The sequence below is a fragment of the Hyperolius riggenbachi genome, chromosome 4, assembly GCF_040937935.1.
Source record: "Hyperolius riggenbachi isolate aHypRig1 chromosome 4, aHypRig1.pri, whole genome shotgun sequence".
NCBI lineage: Eukaryota > Metazoa > Chordata > Amphibia > Anura > Hyperoliidae > Hyperolius > Hyperolius riggenbachi.
In genome coordinates, this window is record NC_090649.1 from 495,419,001 (window position 1) to 495,442,845 (window position 23,845).

The window sequence follows — 23,845 nt, forward strand, 5'->3', positions numbered from 1 at the left end:
CAATGCTTGTCTAGTAAAAAAAAAAATGCTGGTTGCATATAATATGCTGTAAATAATGTTTTAGAGCAAAGTTGAAATGCTGGGTTATATTCCGCTTTAATGGCATACCCGTGAGAGGTGGTCGGAGTCCCTTTAAATCATATTTAGAGTGAATTGAGTACACTTTTGCCTATTCAGTTGAAAAAAGTGATCAATATTAAGCTGAAAATCTAAATTCTGTCCACTGAGCAGATTTCAATCAAATGCTCAGGCATTGGCTGTGATTGATAATATGTAGGGAGTCTACCCAACATTGCTACCAGTGTGTGGCTTTGAATGAATTTTCCAATCAATATAATATTTTCAGATTGAAATAAAAAATGATTGTTCTACAGTATAGATAATTCAGTGTGGGTGGGGCTACCCTAAGTGACACGACTAGAACTCTGCAAAGTGTTGCATAATACAGTATGTCATTAAATAATAAAAATACTTATAATAATTATACACGTATTTCAAGAGACACTGAAGCGGAAAAAATGATAATATAATGATTTGCATGTGTAGTACAGCTAAGAAATAAAACATTAGGAGCAGAGACATAAGTCTAATATAGTACAGGAAGAGTTAAGAAACTCCAGTTGTTATCTATGCAAAACAGCCACTGAGCTCCACGACTTTCAAAGTTGCAGAGTGTTCTATCTTCTGAAGATTGTTATCTCAAGTGTCTGGCACTGTATTGTTTTTTTCTCTGCAGAGGACAGTTCAAAAGTTCACTGGCCTGCTCTGTAAAATCATTTAGAATGCTGAGTCATGTGTAAACTGCAAATATTAGAGAATGATGCAATGCTATAAAAAAACACTATTTAACTGAAAATAAAAATAGGAGAATATTTTCTTTGCTACTGATGTTCTAGTAACTATCCGTACTACACAAACATATATTTTTTTTTTCACTTCAGTGTCTTTTTTAAAGTAGCGATATTGCAGTCTAGAAGGAAAAACAGATAAGTACATAACTATTGTATTTTAAGTCACTGACATTTATACAAACTACATTTCTGACCTGTGGGCATACAATTTATCAAAATAATCAACCTTTACAAAGGGATACATTTCCTATTTTTATTTTTTGTAAATTGTTGACATAGCAGGTTTTTACAGCAAATTATACAAATGCTTCTAAAGAAACTGTCTCCCTAGTCTAAGCAGGCTGACACTCCCATACAGTGATGAGCGAAAATGTAGCTGTTCTCTTCACATTTTTTTTGGTGTGAAAATAATATTACAATGTTACAAATAATGTTACACTCAACTTTGGAAGGAAAATGCAGTTGAAAATCATTTTGCAATAAGTTAGTGATTATTTTGCATCTTGCATGAATTTTCGTGCTAAAATGAACAATATTTCACATTTTGCACAAAAATAAATTATTTTTAAATTTTCACTGAAAAAATGAATGATTTTTTTGCAAACATTTTCTTGAAATCGAAAATGCCAAATTTGATGTGAAAATAACTTTGGCGAAACTTTTCGAGCACCACTGCTCCCATAGCACATGGCGTAGTGTTCCTGTAGCTCCGCATTTTCTCCAGCAGAATGGAGAGTATCTGCTTGGAAGCAGTGCAAGCACCCTGGGGGAAGAGAGGTTATTTTTGAAAGATTTTACGTGAAGATTCTGCATGGGTGATGCATTTGGATAGCTTCTTTAGAATTGTATCTACTTGAATGAATTGGGAAAGCGTCAACGGACATTTTTTTTTAAAGGACCACTATTGCAAAAAAAGTAGTCTGACAGAACCGACAGGTTTTGGGCCAGTCCATTTCTTAATGGGGGATTTTCAGGGTTTTCTTGGTTTTCAACAGCATTTTCTGAACAGCAGTTGCAAAGTCTAACTGACAAAAAAGTGTGGAACTGCTGTGCTGTTCAGGAAATGCTGTTGAAAACAAAGAAAACCCTGAGAATCCCCCATGAGGAGATGGACTGGCTCAAAACCAGTTTGTCAGACTTTAACTGCCTACTTTTTTCACGATAGTGGTCCTTTAAAATAAATTTTCATAAGAAATAATATTGGAAAGTACCTTTTTTATTAGCTCTTTCCAATTTTTTTTTAATTAATCAACCATGCCCCCCCCCCCCCACACACACTTACTTTTCCCCTATTGTGCTGGGGACATGTGGGTGATCGATGTGTACTGATGCCATGTTTGCCAGCGAGTTCTCTAACTCTACCCAAGTGCAAAGTTTACACAAGGGCCCCACGGCACTGTACCCTTAACAACTGCATGATACAGACCACCAGGTTGAGCTCCAGTGTGAGGTGGGGTATAGGAATTCTTACTATTGTTGTGCTTCCAGACCTGACAAACCACATTGCATTGTGGGAAATAACAGCTTTTTCCAACTGGCAAGCAAGCAACATCTCCCTGTGTGCATATACTTCAGACGGACGGGCAGGGCGCATCTGTTTTTTAACGGACGGGCCTTTTTACTAGTAGCACAAATGAAGAGCTAATGCAGTAGCTGTAGAAGTAAACCATGTGGGGCCCCTCTGGCTGGGGGGATCTTGTACAACCCTTGAACCCCCTTTTACTAGGCCACAAAGCTAAAGCTGTAATTTCTACTCCTGCAGTAAGATCACAACGCACCTGAACTGCTGAGTCGCACCACATGTTATCGGGATCCGTTGAAAAGGGCGCCTGAGCTGGCGGGGGGGGGGGTGTCTTGGGGGGGTGTCTTAGGGTTAGGCACCACCAGGGGAGTCCTATTGTCGGGCACCACCTGGGGAGTAGTGTTGGGCGAACATCTGGATGTTCGGGTTCGGTGTGGTTCGGCCGAACATGCCCCTGATGTTCGGCATGTTCGAGCCGAACCCTGAACCCAACCCGAACATGTCCCTTTGGGGCCCCTATAGGGTCCCAGCATAAAAGGAGAGCATGCCCCGAGCGCAGGGGGGGGGGTCGGAAATGCCCCCACCCTCCCCGCTAAGCTCTCCCTTCTGCCGGTACCCTATAATTAAATTTAAGTGCCCAAAAGTACCTGAGGAGGAGGAGGGCAGGAAGAGGGAAGCCGGAGTTCTTGGGCGCTAGTACCATCTGGTGCTTCCGCCCTCTCTTGACGCACTTCCTGTTTACATTTGAAGTCGCGTCAAGAGGGCGCAGAAGTACCGCGATGACGCGAACGAGGGTACGCGTCATCTACATGATGACACGTACGCTCGTACGCGTCATCGCGGTACTTCTGCGCACTCTTGACGCGACTTCAAATGTAAACTGGAAGTGCGTCAAGATAGGGCAGAAGTACCAGATGGTACTAGCGCCCAAGAACTCCGGCTTCCCTCTTCCTGCCCTCCTCCTCCTCAGGTACTTTTGGGCACTTAAATTTAATTATAGGGTACCGGCAGAAGGGAGAGCTTAGCGGGGAGGGGTGGGGGGCATTTCCGCCCCCCCCCCCCCCCGCGCTCGGGGCATGCTCTCCCTTTATGCTGGGACCTTATAGGGGGCTATGTTCGGCCGGACACGGCTGTGTTCGGCCGAACAAAGAAGGCCTGTTTGGGTTCGGGCAGCGTGCCCGAGCACCCTCCCGAACACCATGAGGTGTTCGGGGGGGTGCCAAACCGAACCTGAACAGGCCAAAATCCGGGCGAACCCGAACAGTGGCAAACACTGTTCGCCCATCACTACTGGGGAGTCTTAGGGTTAGGCACCAGTAGGGGAGATTTAGGGTTAGGCACCACCTGGGGGATCTTAGGGTTAGGCACTAGTGCTGCTCGGATACCCCTTTTCAAAATCCGGATCCAAATCAGATCCGGATACCCAGATATCCGATCCGGATCAGATATCCTACCTCAGTATCCGGAGTATCCGGACGGATTCAGATATCTGGATAGAAAAAACGTAAGTGACCTTTAAATTGCTTTAAAAAAGTTTTTTTTTAGGGTAAATGAGGCATGTAGCATCATTATTTTTTGAAGGGAAACACTAATTGATGATGTGGGGACTTAAAATCCCCCCCCCCCCCAAAAAAAATGGCTGTCAATCAACATCAGGCCTAGGTTCCAGACAGCGGTCGTGCAGCCCACATTGTGTCCAAAGTCCAACCGCACAACTGGGACATGACAGTTTTCAGCCCAGACACCTCCAAAAAATTACGTAGCAATTGTGTTTTGGGTTAAATATAGGTGGTATCAGTGGCCTGTGGCACCCTGGTGGTGGGAGCTGCACAGGCAGCAGGAGAAGGGCAATGCAGCAGCAGGTGTAACATGTACCAGGAGCATGCCGGACGTGGCACGTGGCAATTGGCACATGTCACTTGGCACGTGTCACGTGGCACTTGGCAAGTGTCACTTGGCACGTGTCACGGTTCCTTTCTGTGATTGGATGCCAGGGCTTAGGCTGGGAGGCCTCTGATTGGCTCAATGAGGTCAGGTGGGGCTGGCCAGTGTTCCCCTCTGTGATTGGTTGCTAGGGCTTCTGCTGTGAGCCCTCTGATTGGCTCCAGGACGTCATCTCTGCTGGATATCCGGGGATATCCGGGTATGCAACCAAATATCCGCAGATAGCTATCCGGATTTGGGCCCAGGTACCCGGAATCTGAATCCGGTCGGAAAGCTGAAAAAAGTTCGGATATACGGGTTACCCGGATATCCTGAATCCGGATGAGCACCACTGTTAGGCACCACGAGGGGAGCCTTAGGGTTAGGCACCACCTGGGGAGTTTTAGGGTTAGGCACCACCTGGGGGGTCTTAGGGTTAGGCACCATCAGGGGAGGGTTCTGTGTGAGAGAAGGGAGGAGTTAGGTCATAATAATCACTTTTCTTATGTATATCTAGAGTCCTTTTATAGCCCAACAAATTTTGCCTGTAACAGCATTCTTTTAAATAAACTAAAACTAGCTTTTCGGCTACACCAGGTGCCCTTTGTGGCCGAATTTGGCATATATGGGCTACACCAGGCGCCCTTTGTAGCCGAAGTTGGCATATATGGGCTACACCAGGTGCCCTTTGTAGCCGAATTTGGCATATATGGGCTACACCAGGCGCCCTTAGTAGCCAAAGTTGGCATATATGGGCTACACCATGTGCCCTTTGTAGCCGAAGTTGGCATATGGGCTGCATCAGGCACCCTTTTTGTAGCCGAATTTGGCATATATGGGCTACTCCCGGAGCCCTTTTTTCCAGGCGCCCTTTTCAAATAGACGCCGTGTTATCATTGCGGTGGGTCCATACAGTGAGGCATATGGTACATTGAAAGGATGCTTCACTGCCACTGTAAATGCACACGTTGCCCGGTTAATGCGCAACATGCCGTACGTTACTGCATCTGAACCTTCTGCACCATTCTGCAGCACCAATACTGGAAAGGCCATGGAAGAATATCACGGCACCGCATTGCAATGATATTGTCTACTGCAATGCAACAAAAAAATAAGGACTTGATTCACCAAACCGTGATAACTCAAATATCACACCTTAACAAAGATATTACACCTTATCAAGGATATCACACCTTATCAGAGTAGCATAGCAAGCGATACGAACTTATGCCTGCTATTAGGCAATGGCACTCGTCCTGCCGATGCATGTCACATAATCAGGCAGCCAGGTATGCTGCATAGAGTGAGTGGCTCCCGGGAGGACACCCGATGCATGTCACGTAATAATCAGAAGCCACCAGGTATGCCGCATAGAGTGAGTGGCTCCCAGGAGGACACCCGATGCATGTCACGTGACGTAATCAGAAGCCAGGTGTGCTGCATAGAGTGAGTGGCTCACAGGAGGACACCCGATGCATGTCCAGTAATCAGGAGCCAGGTGTGCTGCATAGAGTGAGTGGCTCCCGGGAGGACACCCGATGCATGCCACGTAATCAGAAGCCAGGTATGCCACATAGAGTGAGTGGCTGCTGGTGGAGTGGACACCCGATGCTTGTCCAGTAATCAGGAGCCAGGTATGCTGCATCGAGTGAGTGGCTGCCGGGAGGACCCCTGATGCATGTCACGTAATCAGGAGCCAGGCATGCTGCATAGAGTGAGTGGCTCTCGGGAGGACATCCGATGCATGTCATGTAATCAGGAGCCAGGTATGCCGCATAGAGTGAGTGGCTCCCGGGAGGACACCCGATGCTTGTCCAGTAATCAGGAGCCAGGTATGCGGCATAGAGTGAGTGGCTCCCAGGAGGACCCCCGATGCATGTCATGTAATCAGGAGCCAGGCATGCTGCATAGAGTGAGTGGCTCCCAGGAGGACCCCCGATGCATGTCACCTAATCAGGAGACAGGTATGCCGCACAGAGTGAGTGGCTCCCGGGAGGACAACCTATGCTTGTCACGTAATCAGGAGCCAGGTATGCTGCATAGAGTGAGTGGCTCCCGGGAGGACACCCGATGCATGTCCTTAATTAGGAGACAGGTATGCCGCACAGAGTGAGTGGCTCCCGGGAGGACAACCTATGCTTGTCACGTAATTAGGAGACAGGTATGCTGCATAGAGTGAGTGGCTCCCAGGAGGACACCCGATGCATGTCACGTAATCAGAAGCCAGGTATGCTGCATAGAGTGAGTGGCTCCCAGGAGGACAGCCGATGTATGTCCAGTAATCAGGAGCCAGGTATGCTGCATAGAGTGAGTGGCTCCAGGGAGGACACCCGATGCATGTCATGTAATCAGGAGCCAGGTATGCTGCATAGAGTGAGTGACTCCCGGGAGGACACCCGATGCATGTCACGTAATCAGGAGCCAGGTATGCTGCATAGAGTGAGTGGCTGCCGGGAGGACCCCTGATGCATGTCACGTAATCAGGAGCCAGGTATGCTGCATAGAGTGAGTGGCTCTCGGGAGGACATCCGATGCATGTCATGTAATCAGGAGCCAGGTATGCCGCATAGAGTGAGTGGCTCCCGGGAGGACATCCGATGCATGTCACGTAATCAGGAGCCAGGTATGCTGCATAGAGTGAGTGGCTGCCGGGAGGACATCCGATGCATGTCACGTAATCAGGAGCCAGGTATGCTGCATAGAGTGAGTGGCTCCAGGGAGGACACCCAATGCACCTCATGTAATCAGGAGCCAGGTATGCTGCATAGAGTGAGTGGCTCCAGGGAGGACACCCGATGCATGTCATGTAATCAGGAGCCAGGTATGCCGCATAGAGTGAGTGGCTCCCGGGAGGACATCCGATGCATGTCACGTAATCAGGAGCCAGGCATGCTGCATAGAGTGAGTGGCTCCAGGGAGGACACCCGATGCATGTCATGTGATCAGGAGCCAGGCATGCTGCATCGAGTGAGTGACTCCAGGGAGGACACCCGATGCATGTCATGTAATCAGGAGCCAGGTATGCTGCATCGAGTAAGTGGCTCCAGGGAGGACACCCGATGCATGTCACGTAATCAGGAGCCAGGTATGCCGCATAGAGTGAGTGGCTCCCGGGAGGACACCCGATGCATGTCACGTAATCAGGAGCCAGGTATGCCGCATAGAGTGAGTGGCTCCCGGGAGGACACCCGATGCATGTCATGTAATCAGGAGCCAGGTATGCCGCATAGAGTGAGTGGCTCCCGGGAGGACACCCGATGCATGTCACATAATCAGGAGCCAGGTATGCTGTATAGAGTGAGTGGCTCCCGGGAGGACACCCAATGCATGTCATGTGATCAGGAGCCAGGCATGCTGCATAGAGTGAGTGGCTCCCGGGAGGACAACTTATGGCATGTCACGTAATCAGGAGCCAGGTATGCCGCATAGAGTGAGTGGCTCCCGGGAGGACCCCCGATGCATGTCACGTAATCAGGAGCCAGGTATGCCGCATAGAGTGAGTGGCTCCCGGGAGGACACCCGATGCATGTCACGTAATCAGGAGACAGGTATGCTGCATAGAGTGAGTGGCTCCCGGGAGGACAACTTATGGCATGTCACGTAATCAGGAGCCAGGCATGCTGCATAGAGTGAGAGGCTCCCAGGAGGACACCCAATGCATGTCACGTAATCAGGAGCCAGGTATGCCGCATAGAGTGAGTGGCTCCCGGGAGGACCCCTGATGCAGGGCTAGGGTAGGTAGTGGGAGTTGGGAAGGAACATATTGGTGGCGTAGTGGTTAGTGCACTCGCCTTGCAGCACTGGGTCCCCAGTTCAAATCCCAGCCAGGTCAATATCTGCAAGGAGTTTGTATGTTCTCCACGTGTCTGTGTTGGGCACTCAGGTTTCCTCCCACATTCCAAAACCATATGGATAGGATAATTGGCTCCCCCCTAAAAATTGGCCCTAAACTGCAACACATACACTACACAATATAGACGTAGAACTATGGTAGGGAACTGATTGTGAGCTCCTCTTAGGGACAGTTAGTGACAAGACGATATACTCTGTGCAGCGCTGTGGAAGATGTTGGCGCTATATAAATACTAAATAAATAAATTGGGGGGGGGGGAATAAATTTTCTCTTTGGGGGCTGGGGGGGAAGGTGCTCTAATTCCATCGGTCTTTGTCAAAATAAAAGGCATTTTGGTGAGAAATCACTTTCAGAGCCCAAACAAATCCTTGCTATTCTGGTTGTGTTAACAGACACATCCTCAGCACTTTAGCAGACATATGGTAATGATTGTCAGCAAATCTTGTCACAACTTGCAAATACAATAAACAGGTAAAAAAAGCAGTTGAGATACTTTTAAAAATAGCAGGCAAAATACATTTTCTGAACTATGAAAATCAGTTTTTAGCAGAAGATGAGATAGGAGAGGAGATCTCACAGATGCTGCTGTGACTTTTGTGTCGGCTTTTATACACTTCTTCCATACAGCCTACATTACATTGTAATATCATGTACTATGTGCTTTTCGTATACTTCTTGTATATATCGGGGCCAGGAAACCTGTATGTCTAATAAGGATGATTAATGACATCCAAATAATGTCAGGTTCATGCAGGATTATGGATATCCAGAATGCAAATGTATGCAATTTTATGCATATCTATGCAATATTATGCAGTTTGACAATAGATCAATGAAATCTCACAAAGGTGGAATGTGATTGGTACATTTTTAAGTTGCACACATTTGCATACAGAATTTGCATAATCCTACATCAACTCAGAATGATTTGCATCTCATTGACCATCCCTATATTCTGAGTTGTGGTCTGGCTGCTGGCTGCAGCTCTCCTGCTCCTAGGCCAATGCAGCCCATTGATATAATGAGCTTGATTTACTAAGACAAATAGCATGCCTTATCAGAGAGAACACGCCTTATCTGAGGTATCACACCTTATCAGAGTAGCCTAGCGAGCGCTACAAATTTATGCCTGCTAATTGGCAACTCCACTCGTCCTGCCCTGAGCCCCTGCGGGTTCATAGCCCTCGCTATGCTACTCTGATAAGGCGAGTTAACCTTGATAAGGCATGTTAACTTTGATAAGACATGCTATTGGTCTTGGTGAATCAAGCCTAATGTGTGAGTAGTGCAGTTTGTCACTCCCTAGATGTCTTAGACCGATTTATGTGTATAACTGCGTACATAAGAAAAAAGAGGTGTGTGCTCAGACCAGGTGTCACCTGACTTATCTACTGGCTGCCAATTGTCTATTGACCTATTAAAATGGCGCAACAAATGCATATTGTAGCAGCTTGCCAGGATCGGCATGGTGGTGGTGTGTGTGTGTGTGTGTGTGTGTGTGTGTGTGTGTGTGGGGGGGTTATGTGGCTTCTGTGGCAGTGGCAGTGCGTTGGGGGGCAGCCTTGCACCCTCCCCCATCATTTGGTGATGATGCTCCCCGGTCATGCATCTTGCATGCTCTTATGGATGGTTGCCTTTTACTATAAGGCTGGGATCTGTGTTTTGGGGATGGGGAAATGCAGACGGTCCCCCCAGGCGGTGGCCAGGCCTGGGGGTGGGCCGTCTGTGGTTCTATGCCCCTCCCCAGGGGTGGTCCCTGGGCGCCTGAGTGGTGGTAGTGCTTGGGGTGCTATCAGTGCTGCCCCCCATTGCTTGGAGAGATGGGAGGCCTATATGCAGCGCCCTTGTTTAAATGCAAAGTATTTTGTGTGGGCGTCTCCTGCAGGGCAAAGCAGTGAGTTTGCTCCCTGCACATTCTGGCAAGCTGATACAATATACATTTATCGTGCCATTTTAATTAGCCAATAGACAATTGGCAGCCAGTATATAAGTCAGGTGATACCTGTGAGCACACACCTCTTTTTTCTTTTGTATGCAGCGATATATCTGCACGAATGTGTTCCCTAGTACGGTAGAACCAGTCGGACCTCAGCATGATTCTCAGGCTTATAACCATGAAATGTTTGCTTGCTTGCTGACTGGTGTGGGAAGAGTCGGGTCCCTTACCATTAACGGGGAGACCTCAGCGCTGGTAAACGGGTCTAGTACAGAGTTCTTTGCATGCAAACCATTTTGGAAGCAAATAGCCTCCATTTAGCGCAACCGGCGAATATAACTTGCATTCAAGTTGTTTATAACATAACTAGAGTTCCAGTTTGCTGTGAGTGATTGAGTGAAGAAGGTTAATGACTATTTTTTTCCTTGTCAATATTATGGATTTTTTCTTTTTTTAAAGGCATAAGCATTTAAATGCGTTGTTTTGTATTTACCCATGCTGTCTTTTCTATGTATGTAAATACTAAACCATTATAGCCCATCTACAGAAAAACATGAAAAACAGACAACAGGTCTAGTGCTGTGAGTTCAGCACTGCCCTTTCTGTCCTACCAACAAAAATAACAACAACAAAATATTTGTAAAGTGCTTTTCTCCTGTAGGACCCAAAGCACTAAGCTTGTCTCAGATCAGTACATAGTGATGTGTACAGGGGAAAAGTTATATGATCATAAATGCCGGACTAAACAGGTGGCATTTCAGTTCTGATTTAAACGTGTCCAGGGTTGGAGCTGTCTTGATTAAGTTTGGCAAGGTATTCCACAGGGTAGAAGCAGCATGACAGAAAGCTCTGGCTCCAAAGATTTTTATTCGGACTCTGGGGATGGTCAAGTTATTGGATTTTTTTTTATCTGAGGTTGTGGGAGGTGGGACTCAGTTGCAACAATTTCTTCAGGTACTCAGGGCCTAGGTCATGTAGGATTTGGAATGTTAGCATGCCAATTTTGAAAAGGATTCTCCATCTACCAATCAGAACAATTATTTTCCATAACTATAACCCTCTCATGCACCTGCCTTACATATCTGACCAGTCAGAGCTTCCATAGTGTAACACTAGGTGGCGTGTGTGTGTTCAGTATTAGTAGATGGACCGCATATGTGAGAAAAGGCTCACAGATATAACATGCAGGTGTTGGGGAGGGAACAGGCTGTACACCCACCACCACATTACTCAAATGATCTTCTCTAGCAGCTAAGAGCAGAGCTGAACTCCCAGCAATAACCCTGCTGTCAGTTTTTCGTATTTTCAGTTAGGTGGACTTCAGTTCTGTACCGTATTTATTGGAATATAAAACGTAAAAAATGGAGAGAAAAAGTCCCTGCATCTTATATTCCAAAGACAGGGAGTCCCCAACTTACGATCGCCCACCGATACGAACCGCCGACCTGCCATGACATCGGGGACTCCCTGCCTTGTCCTGTGTGGTCCTCCACCCCTCCGCTTGTCTCCTCCACTCCCCTGTGAGGGGCTGGAGGACCATACAGGGGGACAGGGGGGTGATACACCGGGGAACAAGAGGGGAAACAGGCGGACAGGAAGGGACACAGGGATACAAAGGGGGACAGAAGGGGACACAGGGGGACCGAAGGACCACACAGGGGAATAGAAGGGGACACACAGGGGCAAAGGAGGAGACCGGGGGACACACAGGGGGACCAGAGGAGAACACAGGGGGACAGAAGGGGACACATAATGGACAGAAGGAGAAATAGGAGGACATATGGGGACAAAGGAGGACAATGATTGGTAAGAACATCTACAAGATGCTTCTGGAACATAGACGCTCCAGGTTTAGTATATATATTTTTCCCCGTTTTTTGCCCTTTAAACCTGGGTGTGCCTTGTATTCTGCAGTATCTTATATGACAAAAAATACGCTATGTGGTATTTCAGCTCTGTAGGTGACTGACAGTAGTTCTGTTTCCTGTCCGTAACTTTTTGAGCTAAGTGTTTTTGACTGCCTTCGCTCTCACCTTTACTGTTCCTGCTGTGTATGTTTTACTCATTTTAAAGATCTGAGCTACAAAACAGAAAGGGATCATCTGGCACACCGAAAATAACTGAAAATATTACGTAAAATGATAATTAAAAAAACAAAAAAACATATTCTCTAGAGTGAAGAGAACTTATAGAAACAGCATTTGTTTTCAATACAGCAATTTCAACATGTTCCCATGGAAATCACTCAGCCGTTCCATTTATCTACAGATTTGCTGTTAAACATTTTACACAGTTCAAGGGCAAACCATATGGTTCAGGAAATGAAGAAAACACAAAAAGTTTGTGATTTACTTTAATTCATTCGGATAGCTTAAAGCGGTTCTCCGGTAAAACTTTGCCCATAATGCATTGCACACACTGATGGATTTAAATGATGCAGGCCTGAGAGACACTCCTCACAGTCTCTCTCTGTCTCATCCTTTCCAATCTTCACTGGAAATCAGTCAGAGAAGGAGGGGACAGAGAGGATGCTGATAGGACAGGTTAGGACAGTATAGCTTAAAGCGGATTCGAGATGTAAAACTAACTATAATAAGTAATTTGTCTATATATCTTATCTAAAGTTTAGATAGTTTACGCAGCAAATCTAGCTGCAAACAGCTTCAACCGTATAGGATTATTTATTCCTGTGATACAATGAGAGCGGCCATGTTCTGTTTGTCACATTGTCACAGGCTGAGGGCTGGAGATGCTATCAGCTTGCCTGTGTGTAAATTCAGTCCCCTCTCCTCCTCTCTCCTCCTCTCTGCCTCTGAAATCTCTGGCTAGTAGCCTCCTCTTCCTCCTGCCCAGACTGAGCTCCCATAAGCCCTTGCTACAGTGCCAAGGCACAAAAGGAGCTGTGGCGAGGCTTGTTTAATTTATAGGGAATTAGAGGATTAAAACAAAACAAAAAAAGTATTTGGCTTGAGGAATGCCCTATAAACTATATGAAAGGAACACAATTATGCAATGAGTAAAAGTTTATCTCGGATCCACTTTAAAGGAATACTATCAAAGTTTACCTTTTCTTTCTAAATACCTTAAATAGGCTGAAGGGAGTTTCTGATTACTTTTAGTCATAGTAAAAGGGAAAGACTACTTTCTTCCTCTTATCAGCTCTCTGGAGAGTTAGGGTGTCGGGTGAGGTGAGGTGTTGGGCTGCACTGCCTGCTGCTGTAACCTCTCTCTTCACATTGTCCTACTTGTATCAATAAAGCACCAGCTACGCTGACAGGAGTGTGTTGTGGGCAGGCGGATTTCATTCAATGATCACCCAAACTCACTCCTGTCAGCGTAGAGCGGTGCTTTGTTTATACAAGCAGGACAGTGAGTGATTGAGAAAGCATTACCGCTGCCCGCTTACAGGCCGTCACCTCACCCCACACCCTAAGGCCCCATTTACACTTAATCAGTTGGTGCGCGTTGTTTATTTTTCTCCATAGCAGTGCATTGTGAAAAAAATTTCAGTTAAAACGCATTAAGTGTGAACTGAACTGAGCCAGGAAAACATGGGCATTACTTTGAAAATCAGTTGTCCTTTCAGTTATAACTAAGAGCAACTGATTAAGGCCTTGTTTCCATCTTTCTGCTTCTGTCCGCTTTTCAGCAACATGTATTGATGTGCTGATAAAAAGCGGACAGAAGCGCACAGATGGAAACAAGGCTTTAGGCCTCGTTCACATCACACGCGCTTCCGTGCGGATATGGAAGCGCGTATGATGTGCTAAAACGCAGGAACGGCAGAAGGGCATAGACTGCCCGTCTACCGTTTACATCTACTGCGCTCCGCAGCAGTACGATGCGCTGGTAAGCGCTTGCGTACTGCTGCCTGCATTTTGCCCGCAAGTGCAGAGCTGTTCCCATCACTGTCAATGGATGGGGTCAGCAGCGCAGCGGCGCAGAGGGCGTGCGATCGGATGAGCTGCGTTTGAATCACAAGGCCATCTGCGCTTCTCAGATGTGAACGAGGCCTTAAGTGTAAATGTGGCCTAAGGCCCCATTCACAACTAAAAGTGCAAAGCACTTAGCACTAGCGTTTCGCTCAAGTGATTTTACTGCGATTATTCTGGTAAAAAAACGCAGGACACTTCCGCGATTTCAGAGTGATCGCAGTCAGCGCTTTATGAGCACCGTACCGCAATCACTCCATAATCCCTCCAAAAATGCTGCATGTAATGCATTTGTGATTGTGCTGATCGCAAAACACCCGCTATCGCCGCCAATAGTGGCAGTGAGAACCCCGCCATGGGGTAGAATAGAACTAGTGCTTTTGAAAAGCACTAGTGCTTTGCCGATGAGTGGGAATCGGCAGCTAATCGCCCTAGTTTGAATGAGGCCAAACTCTCCAGAGATCTGATAAGAGAGGAAGGATATTTTTTTCCTTTTACTATGGCTATAAGTCATCAGAAAAGCCCTTCTGCCTGTTTAAGGTATTAAGAAAAAAAAAGGTAAACTTTGACAGTATTCCTTTAAGTCACCTACAGGAGAAAAAGAAACAGGGTGGTTGCTACTACTCAGAATGATAGACTTAATGCAAATCCCTTACATTACCAATTATTCCACAAACATTATATGAAATCTGCAATGTGACATTGTTGGTCTGTGTACATCCACCCACATACACAACTGTTGATTAGCCTTGGTAAGCAGTGCATGCTGGTTTATTTCTGCATCATTGCAGATGATCTGCCTACTGTGGCTTTTGTAAACCAACCCCCAGTGTGTTGCCTTTATACATGGAGACAGCTTGGCATTATCATTATTATTATAGATTTATAAAGCGCCAACATATTCTGTAGCGCGGTATAAAGTAAGAACCAAACATGGGGTACATAATAATACAGACAATGGTGTACACCAATATATACACTACAGTATTACAGTGACAACATTAACAATAGTAAAGTGTGTAAGAAATTCCAAGACACAAAAGGGTGAAGCCCTGTCCTTGTGAGCTTACAATCTAAAGGAATAGGGGGATGGGGGGGCAAGAGGTGGGGTAGTGTACAATAATCATAGCTAGAGGCAGTGTGTTTTTACGTTATCTAGTAGGAAGTACAACTTGGCCAGAGGTCGAGGTGAATGTCCTAAGGTAGAGCGTATGCTTGTCGGAAAAAGTGAGTTTTGTGGAAGGATTTAAAAACATCAAAGTTTGGAGAGTATCAGATGTGTTGTGGAAGGGAATTCCAGAAGAGGGGTGAAGCACGTGCAAAATCTTGCATACATGAATGCAAAGAGGTGATTCTAGAGGAGGACAAAAGAAGCTCATGTGCAGATCTGAGATTACGGTTGGTATCTGGATATTAGTGGGAAGAGAGATTGTGGAGAGCTTTGTAGGTTAGCATGAAGAGTTTGAACTGGATCCTCTGTATAATTGGCAGCCAGTGAAGAGCTTGACAGAGAGGGTCAGCAGAGAAAGAGTGGGAAGAAAGATGGATGAGACAAGCAGCTGAGTTCAGTACCAGTCCAGTGATGCCAGTCTGTTAGTTGGCAGTCCACAAAGCAGTATGTTACAATAGTCCAGATGAGATATTATAAGAGCATGTATGAACATTTTAGCTGTGTCCTGAGTGAGAAAAGTTCAGCTGTGAGATGCGTACAATGAACATACTGTATAATAATAAATGGGGTGGAGTAGGGACATTACAGAGGAACAGAAAGTGTGTCAAGCACTTTTAATTTCACTAGGCAGTGATTCATTTACAGCTATTGACTTGTTGAAATGCACTTATCCTTGTATGCAATCTCGTAGTCTGGAGGAGGCGATAAGACTTAGCGAGCAGGTGTCTCACAATTCCAAACAAAACTTCTGTAACTCGGGTATCGATCTATCCTCTCTAACATAGGTGTCTGCAGCAGACAAAACATTTCAGGAGTTTAATTTAAAGTTTATGAAGGAAAGGCGGGACTTACAGCACTTCGGGGCCGGTGGCTCCATGGAAGACGAGGTCGGGTAACGTGGTGAGTCTCTGATTGCCTCTAAGGACTCTGTCAAATCAAATTCCAGAAATTAATAAAAAAGTATGAAATGGTAACACGTCGCTAAACAGCTGGTCTGATAAACTCACAGTTCATGTAAGTGTGTTCCATTGAAAGCGTAATCTTCTATTTCTTCAATACCATTCTGCACAAGACATCTGAAACAAGAAAATCCATGAGCAGATTGTATATATCTGAGGTCTTGTGGCTGCTGAAGTGCATCTTAAAGGGAACCTAAACCGTACAAAATAAATAGAGTTTCACTTACCTGGGGCTTCTACCAGCCCCCCGCAGCGTCCTGTGCCCACGCCGGGACATACCGATCCTCTGTTCCCCCGCCGCTGCTTAGCTTGGATTCTGCCGACAGATTCGTTGGTGGTCCACAGCGCGCATCCTCGTATGTGTTCATGTCGGCGAGAGCGTCCTGCGCAGGCTCAGTATGACAAAACCTCTTACTGCGCCTGCGCAGGATGCTTTCGCCTATGTGATCGCGTACGAAGATGCGGCAGAATCGAAACTAAGCGGTGACGGGGGACTAGAGGACCGGTATAACCCGGTGTGGGCACAGCACGGCTGCGAGGGCTGGTAGAAGCCCCAGAGAAATGAAGCTATCTTTATTTTGTACGGTTTAGGTTCCCTTTAAAGTGACACTGCAACGAAAAATAAACCTTATGATATAATGAATTGCATGTGTAGTACAGATAATGCATAGAACATTAGTAGCAAAGAAAGGAGTCTCATATTTTTTTTATTTTCAGTCATATAGCTTTTTTTTTTTTTTTTTTTTAGAACATTGCATCATTCTTAGTACTTTAGTACTTTATACTGGTTGAACTCGATGGACGTATGTCTTTTTTCAACCAAAATAACTATGTAACTATGTAACTATAATGTTTGCAGTTTACAAACTACACTCTGTCATTTAAACTATGAAACAGAGCAGAGCTAATGACCCGTTGAACTTTCTTGCAGTAAAACGTTAACAAACAAACAGTGAAAGATTGGTTGAGATAAGTGCTTCAAAAACAGCACTGCAGCTGACCAAAACAGAAGCTCTTTTGCATAGATACCAGCTGAAGTTTCTTAACTCTTCCTGTACTGGAAACAATATGAGACTCTTATCGCGCTAATGTTCAATTTCTTAGCTGTACTACACATACAAATCATTACAACATAAGTAGATTTTTAATTCAGATTCCCTTTAGGGCTCGTTTCCACTGTTGCGGTGCGGAATCGCCTGGATTCCACCGCAGAAGAAATCGCATGCGGCAGCGTTTCCGCATGCGGATTTACCTGTGATTTCGCATGCGATTTCGCATGGCAAGCAGCCAGGCGAATTTAACCATGTCACTGCCTGAGTAAAGCTCCATAGCAAACCATGCGAAATCGCACGCGAAATCGCGGGGAAATCCGCATGACAAAGCCGCATGCGATTTCCCTATTAAATGCATTAGCGGCGATTCGCCCGCATTCCTCTCGCACGCGAAATCTGACGGCTCTGCCGTGCAGATTTCTGCCGCACCGAAAAACGCTCCTGCCGCCGCACAAGTAGAAACAGCCCCATCCACTTACATTGACTATGCGAATCCGCATGCAGTGCCCGCATGCGGATTCGCTATAGTGGAAACGAGCCCTCAAAGAGGATCTGAAACTAAAAAAAAAAACCCTCTGGGGGATGCAGGTGCGAGTCCTTTGCCCTGCGCAGTAGAGCGGATACAATCAGGCTCAGCTAATTCTGCCTTACCTGAAGGAAAAACCACTACTGCGCCTGTGCTGGATCCCAGAGAGGTAAATAAATCTAAAGGTAGCCACTAATGATCCAATTTCTAGCGAAAAATCGTTCGAGCGATCAGAAATTCTGATCGGAAGTGAAATATTGTAATAAATCGGTCACTACACCATCAACAAACCAATCTTTGCTTCCTTTCTATCACAACCAACAAGAAAATCCAAATTTCGGTTCGATGAAAATTCATTCGGACGACATTTCTTTCACTCGTTCATAATCGATTGTGTCCATCAACTGAGGTTTACAACCAATCCGATCAGAATTTCTGATCGCTCAAATGAGTTTTCGCTAGAAATTGGACAGTTAGTGGCCACCTTTAGCTTCGGTCGGGGGAGGATTCGGGGGAGCCAGAGCTGGATTCCTGCTGTCTTCAGAGGTCAGGGAAGCCTCATTGGGACGCTGAGCCCCCCCCCCCCCCCCCCCCCCCGAGGTAAGCATCCCCCAGAACGTTTTTTTTAAGTTACAGAGTCTCTTTAACCACTTCACCACTGAGGGGGTTTACCCCCTGACCACCAGAGCAATTTTCACCTTTCAGCGCTCCTTCCATTCATTCGTCTATAACTTTATCATTACTTATCACAATTAAACGATCTATATCTTGTTTTTTCCACCACTAATTAGGCTTTCTTTAGGTGGGACATTATGCCAAGAATTATTTGATTCTAAATGTGTTTTAATGGGAAAATAGGAAAAATCTGGTAAAAAATTAATTATTTTTCAGTTTTCGGCCATTATAGTTTTTAATTAATGCATGCTACTGTAATTAAAACCCATGAAATGTATTTGCCCTTTTGTCCCGGTTATAAAACTGTTATAAAATTGTCCCTATCACAATGTTTGGCGCCAATATTTTATTTGGAAATAAAGGTGCATTTTTTTCAGTTTTGCGTCCATCCCTAATTACAAGCCCATAGTTTATAAAGTAACAGTGTTGTACCCTCCTGACATAAATATTTAAAAAGTTCAGTCCCTAAGGTAACTATTTATGTATTTTTTTTTATTGTATATATATTTTTTTTTTTTTAATTACAAAAAAAAAATTTGGGAGTGTGGGAGGTAATGAGTTAATTTTTTTGTGTAAAAGTAATTTATTTGTATGTGAAAAATGTGTAGGGTGTAGTTTACTATTTGGCCACAAGATGGCCACAGTAACTTTTTGTTTTAATGCGACCTCCAAGCGTCCTTCCGGAAGCTTGGAGGAAGTACTTGGAGGCTGGGTAAGATCACAATGATCGCGCTGCCCATCGGAGAGCAGCGGATCATTGCGGGGCTTAGATCAACGAACGGGAATGGATTTTCCAGTTCATTGATCTCCGGGCGAGCGGGCGGCGGCGTGTTTACTAGCGGCGGGCGGCGTGTTTACGAGCGGGAGCGCGGACAGCGGCGGGAGTGCGCAAAGTACGGATTTCTCCGTCCCTGGGGGTTAAAGGATGGAAAAAGGGACGGAGAAATTCGTACGGGCGGGGGGAAAGTGGTTAAGATCTGAAAGTTAAGATTTTAATACTATTTAATAAAACCACAATTCGTCTGATAAAAAAGTGCTATTGGTCGGTTTTAATACTTACCCACCTCTTCCTGTCTCTTGCCATGCGTCTTCTGGATTTGTGCGTCCTCCTCATTGTGGTCTCCTGCCCAGGGGCATAACTAGAAGTCCCCGGGCCCCCCTGCAAGAATTTGGATGCCCCCTCCCCCTGGGGCCCACTCATGGCCGTTTTGGGGGGGCAGGAGGGGTCGCAGCCTGAGGGGAGAGCTTTGGACATCGGTGGGGAGGGGGAACAGTCCCCCCCCGCACCTCAGGCTCTCCCCTCAGCACTCCCCTCCTGCATCTATTATTAACGGACGCAGCGGCGGCAGGCACATACCTCCATTCACCGCCGGAGGATCCAATCTGTACGCGCTTCTCATTACTTTCTGTTTAACACAGGAAGTAGTGTCACACACTTAGGGATAGGAACCTCCGGCGGTGGATGAAGGTATGTGCCTGCCGCCGCCGCTGCCACTGTGGTTGATGCATGAGTGGAGAGCAGAGGAGAGAGCCCGATGTGGGGGGGGGCCTGTACCCCTTCCCCCCTCCCCCCCTGATGTGCAAAGCTCTCCCCTCAGGCTGCGACCCCTCCTGCCCTCAGCCTTGAGGGCCCCCTGATGGGTGCAGGGGCTGCATTGCCTATTGTTACGCCCCTGCTCATGCCCTTAGTAGGTGGAGTGAGCATGCATGTTAGTTGCTGTGTGTGCATACATGGACTTTATTGCATGCCAGGGTGCATGTATGTTCAACTAGTCATCCAAAACTGCCTTGCACTCTGGGTGAAACTAAAGGGGAGCAGCCCATGCGACTGCACGGAGGCCCAGAGCTGTGAGGGGGCCCAAAGTCTAACCTTCCCTCCCTCTAAAACAGATATTCATCCCCCAGAGCAGGTGTTTTGTGGCTAGACATGTTATGGGTGGGAAGATATTGATGGCCTCACTTGTTTTATGACCCTTGTGAGATGGGCCCCAAGCCTAGAAGGTCACCTTGCGGAGGCAAGGGAAGGGGAATCAGCCGTAGAAGCCCCATCGAAGGTTTGCTGAGGGCCCCCACGATTTGTAGTTATGTCCCTGCCTGCACTCCCTATTCGGGATGCTCATTCGGATTCCCCGGAAATGCAATTTCCAAAATTCCGATCGGAAATTGCATTTCCGCATCGGAATGCGGAAATCGGTAATGCAAGTGCCGTAGGCGGATTTCCGCCGGAAATCGCGGAAATTTCCGCCGGAAATCACAGAAATTCCACCATGAATTTAACATCGTTTTTCTCAAAAACTATAAGGTCTTTTTGAAAACTTTTTTTTGCATCTTGTTCACAAGATTCAGTTTAATAAACCCTGAAAATGTGGTGTTTCTAGGACTTAAGGGGGCTTTGATATTAACCGCTAAATTCGGCAGATTTTTACTGTAATGTAAAATGCAGAAAATCTGCATCTGCCTGTTTTCTGCATTTTACATTACAGTAAAAATCCGCCGACTTTAGCGGTTAATAGCAAAGCCCCCGTAAGTCCTAGACACACCAAATTTTCAGGGTTTATTAAACTGAATCTTGTGAACAAGATGCAAAAAAAAAGTTTTCAAAAAGACCTTATAGTTTTTGAGAAAATCGATGTTAAAGTCGGGCAGAATTTCCGCGATTTCCGGCGGAAATTCCGCATTGGAATGCGGAAATTGGTAGCGGAAAGCGGAATCGGTAATCGGTACATGACGGAATGCGGATTTACCGCGGAATCGGAAATTGGCATTCCGACCATCCCTACTCCCTATGGCATAGCCTTCTTGTTTTACATCAGGATGCTCTAATGTAGGTGTTGGTTCCCTAACCCTAAGTAGAAATCACTCGCCCCCCCTGCAAAACTTTGGATGCCCCCCCCCCCCCAACAGAAACTGGAAAGGTAGGCCAGGCAGGATATTGTTTAAAACATAAGAAAAACAAAAAAAAACAGGGCGTAGATTTCAATCACCACCATCTGGAAACGGTTAAAAGGGAATAAATATGGCATCCTCCATATTCATACAGTAACATATAAAAGTTTCTTGAGCCTCCATGATCTATTCTGTAAGATATTTCGCTGGATGTACTCACAGTCGTACACTCTCACTGCTCAGTCCAGCAAAAGCATTCCGCTCAATCTTCTTTATATTGATATTGTCTTGAATATCCCTAGAAAACATTGGAAATGTTATTGTAGAAACATTCAGTATAAATTACCGGTGCAGTTACCTACTATAGATATGACTGGATCTATGGAAAGGGGGGACCAATGTTTATATTCCATGTTATGGACAGAAAAATTCCCTTCTGATCCACTACCTAACAGTGAGATGAAACTCCCCAATCCCTTCTCATGCTTATCTGAGGTCCAGTGTTTAGGGTTGACATTAACACCAGTCTATACTGCTCCTTCCTGCATCAAGCCGGATTTCGGATATCACATTTCTCAAGCCACACCTCCTTTCATAACCCCCCCATTGAACAGAAGCAAAACTCCATGTCTCCTCCCATAACCCTTGTGGTGCTACCCGCAACTCCTGTGCCACAAGGTTGTGCGCTGCCTGAAACCTCTTCACTCCAATCAAGCAGCCACGTTGCCCATTGTACAGAATGGGTAGGAGATGTTAGTGGCAGATACAGTCATGCCCCTCTTCTGAAGGCTGTGCAGAAGGTTGGGTCACTGCAGTGACACACAATTATCTTTAAAGGACCATTATGGCGGAAAAAAAAAGGTAAGCAGTTAAAATCTGAAAGAACCAATAGGTTTTCAACTAGTCCATCTCCTCATGGGGGATGCTATTTGTTTTCAAAAGCATTTCCTGAACAGCAGTTAAGTCTAACTGTCAAAATAGTGTGCAAGTGAGTAGGGAGGCTGGCTGGTATCTAACTATTTTGGCAGTTAAACCGCCATTCAGAAAATCTTTTTGAAAACAAAGAAAAAGCTGAGAATTCCCAATGAGGAGATGGGCTACTCCAAAACCTCACGGTTCAGTGCGATTTTAACTGCTTACTGGTATCGGTTGAAAAGGGCGAGTGAGCTGCCTGTATGAAAAGGGCGCCGCCATAGACATCAATGTTATTTCTGGAAATATGGGCTACAAGGTGTAGAAAAGGGCGCCCGAGTTTTGATATAGGCTACAAGCGGGCACCCCTTTGTAGCTCATATTTTATCGGCTACAAGGTTTTCGGCTACAAGCGGGCTCCCCTTTGTAGCTCATATTTTATCGGCTACAAGGTTTTCGGCTACAAGCGGGCTCCCCTTTGTAGCCCGTATTTTTTCGGCTACAAGGTTTTTGGCTACAAGCGGGCTCCCCTTTGTAGCCCGTATTTTTTCGGCTACAAGGTTTTCGGCTACAAGCGGGCTCCCCTTTGCAGCCCGTATTTTTTCGGCTACAAGGTTTTCGGCTACAGTAGGGTGCACCTTTGTAGCCCATATTATTGCCTTTTTTTTTTGTAGCCTATGTTTTTATATGGGCTACACCAGGCGCCTTTTTTGTAGCCTAAGTTTGTATATGGGCTACAAGCGCTGGAAGCCGAATTATTTCATTCCTCCACTATCCATGGCGGCCTGGAGGGGGAATAGTAATTAACACATCCCGGAGTTTTTTTGTAGCCGAAGTTTTTATATGGGCTCCACCAGGCGCCCTTTTTTACAGGCGCCCTTTTCATATAAACCCTGTTACTTTTTCGCCACAGTGGCCCCTTAAAGGGGAAACTAAACTGAGAAGGATATGGATTTCTCCTTTTAAAATAATGCCAGTTGCCTGACTCTCCTGCTGATCCAGTGTCTCTAATGCTTTTAGCCACAGCCCCTGAACAAGCATGCAGCAGATCAGGTGCTCTAACTGAAGTCAGACTGGATTAGCTGCATGCTTGTTTCAGGTGTGGGATTCAGCCTCTACTGCAGCCAAAGAGATCAGCAGGACTGCCAGGCAACTGGCATTGTTTAACAGAAAGTAAATATGGCAGCCTCCATATCCCTCTCACTTCAGATGTTCTTTAAGGTTGGTACCATAGTTGTTTTCCTTTCTTTTTTTTGTGAGGAAAGAATTATACTTTTTAGCCTATTTGGCTTGGAGTCAGAAAAGTATTTTGCATGGTTCCAATTAGTGTTGGGCGAACAGTGTTCGCCACTGTTCGGGTTCTGCAGCACATCACCCTGTTCGGGTGATGTTCGAGTTTGGCCGAACATCTGATGGTGTTCGGCCAAACCGTTCGGCCATATGGCCGAACTAAGAGCGCATGGCCAAACGTTCCCCGAACGTTCGGCTAGCGCTGTGATTGGCCGAACGGGTCACGTGTAGTGTTGGGCGAACATCTAGATGTTCGAGTTCGGGCCGAACATGGTCGCGATGTTCGGGTGTTCGAGCCGAACTCCGAACACAGGGCCGGATTACCGACCAGGCAACAAAAGCAGTCGCTTGGGGCCC

The 23,845-nt window shown here is 46.1% G+C and overlaps 1 protein-coding gene across 9 annotated transcripts in view; it reads right to left on the bottom strand.

Annotated features, from left to right (window-relative positions):
- FSHR (follicle stimulating hormone receptor) overlaps nucleotides 1-23,845 on the bottom strand; it is a 294,915-nt gene that overhangs the window by 53,712 nt on the left and 217,358 nt on the right. For all 9 annotated transcript variants that reach the window (XM_068233073.1, XM_068233071.1, XM_068233074.1 and 6 more), the window contains 3 exons: nucleotides 21,507-21,584; nucleotides 16,196-16,264; nucleotides 16,041-16,115 (listed from right to left, as the gene is read on the bottom strand). In XM_068233073.1, coding sequence (XP_068089174.1) covers nucleotides 16,041-16,115; nucleotides 16,196-16,264; nucleotides 21,507-21,584 — 222 coding nt within the window. The remainder of the gene's footprint in view (nucleotides 1-16,040; nucleotides 16,116-16,195; nucleotides 16,265-21,506; nucleotides 21,585-23,845) is intronic.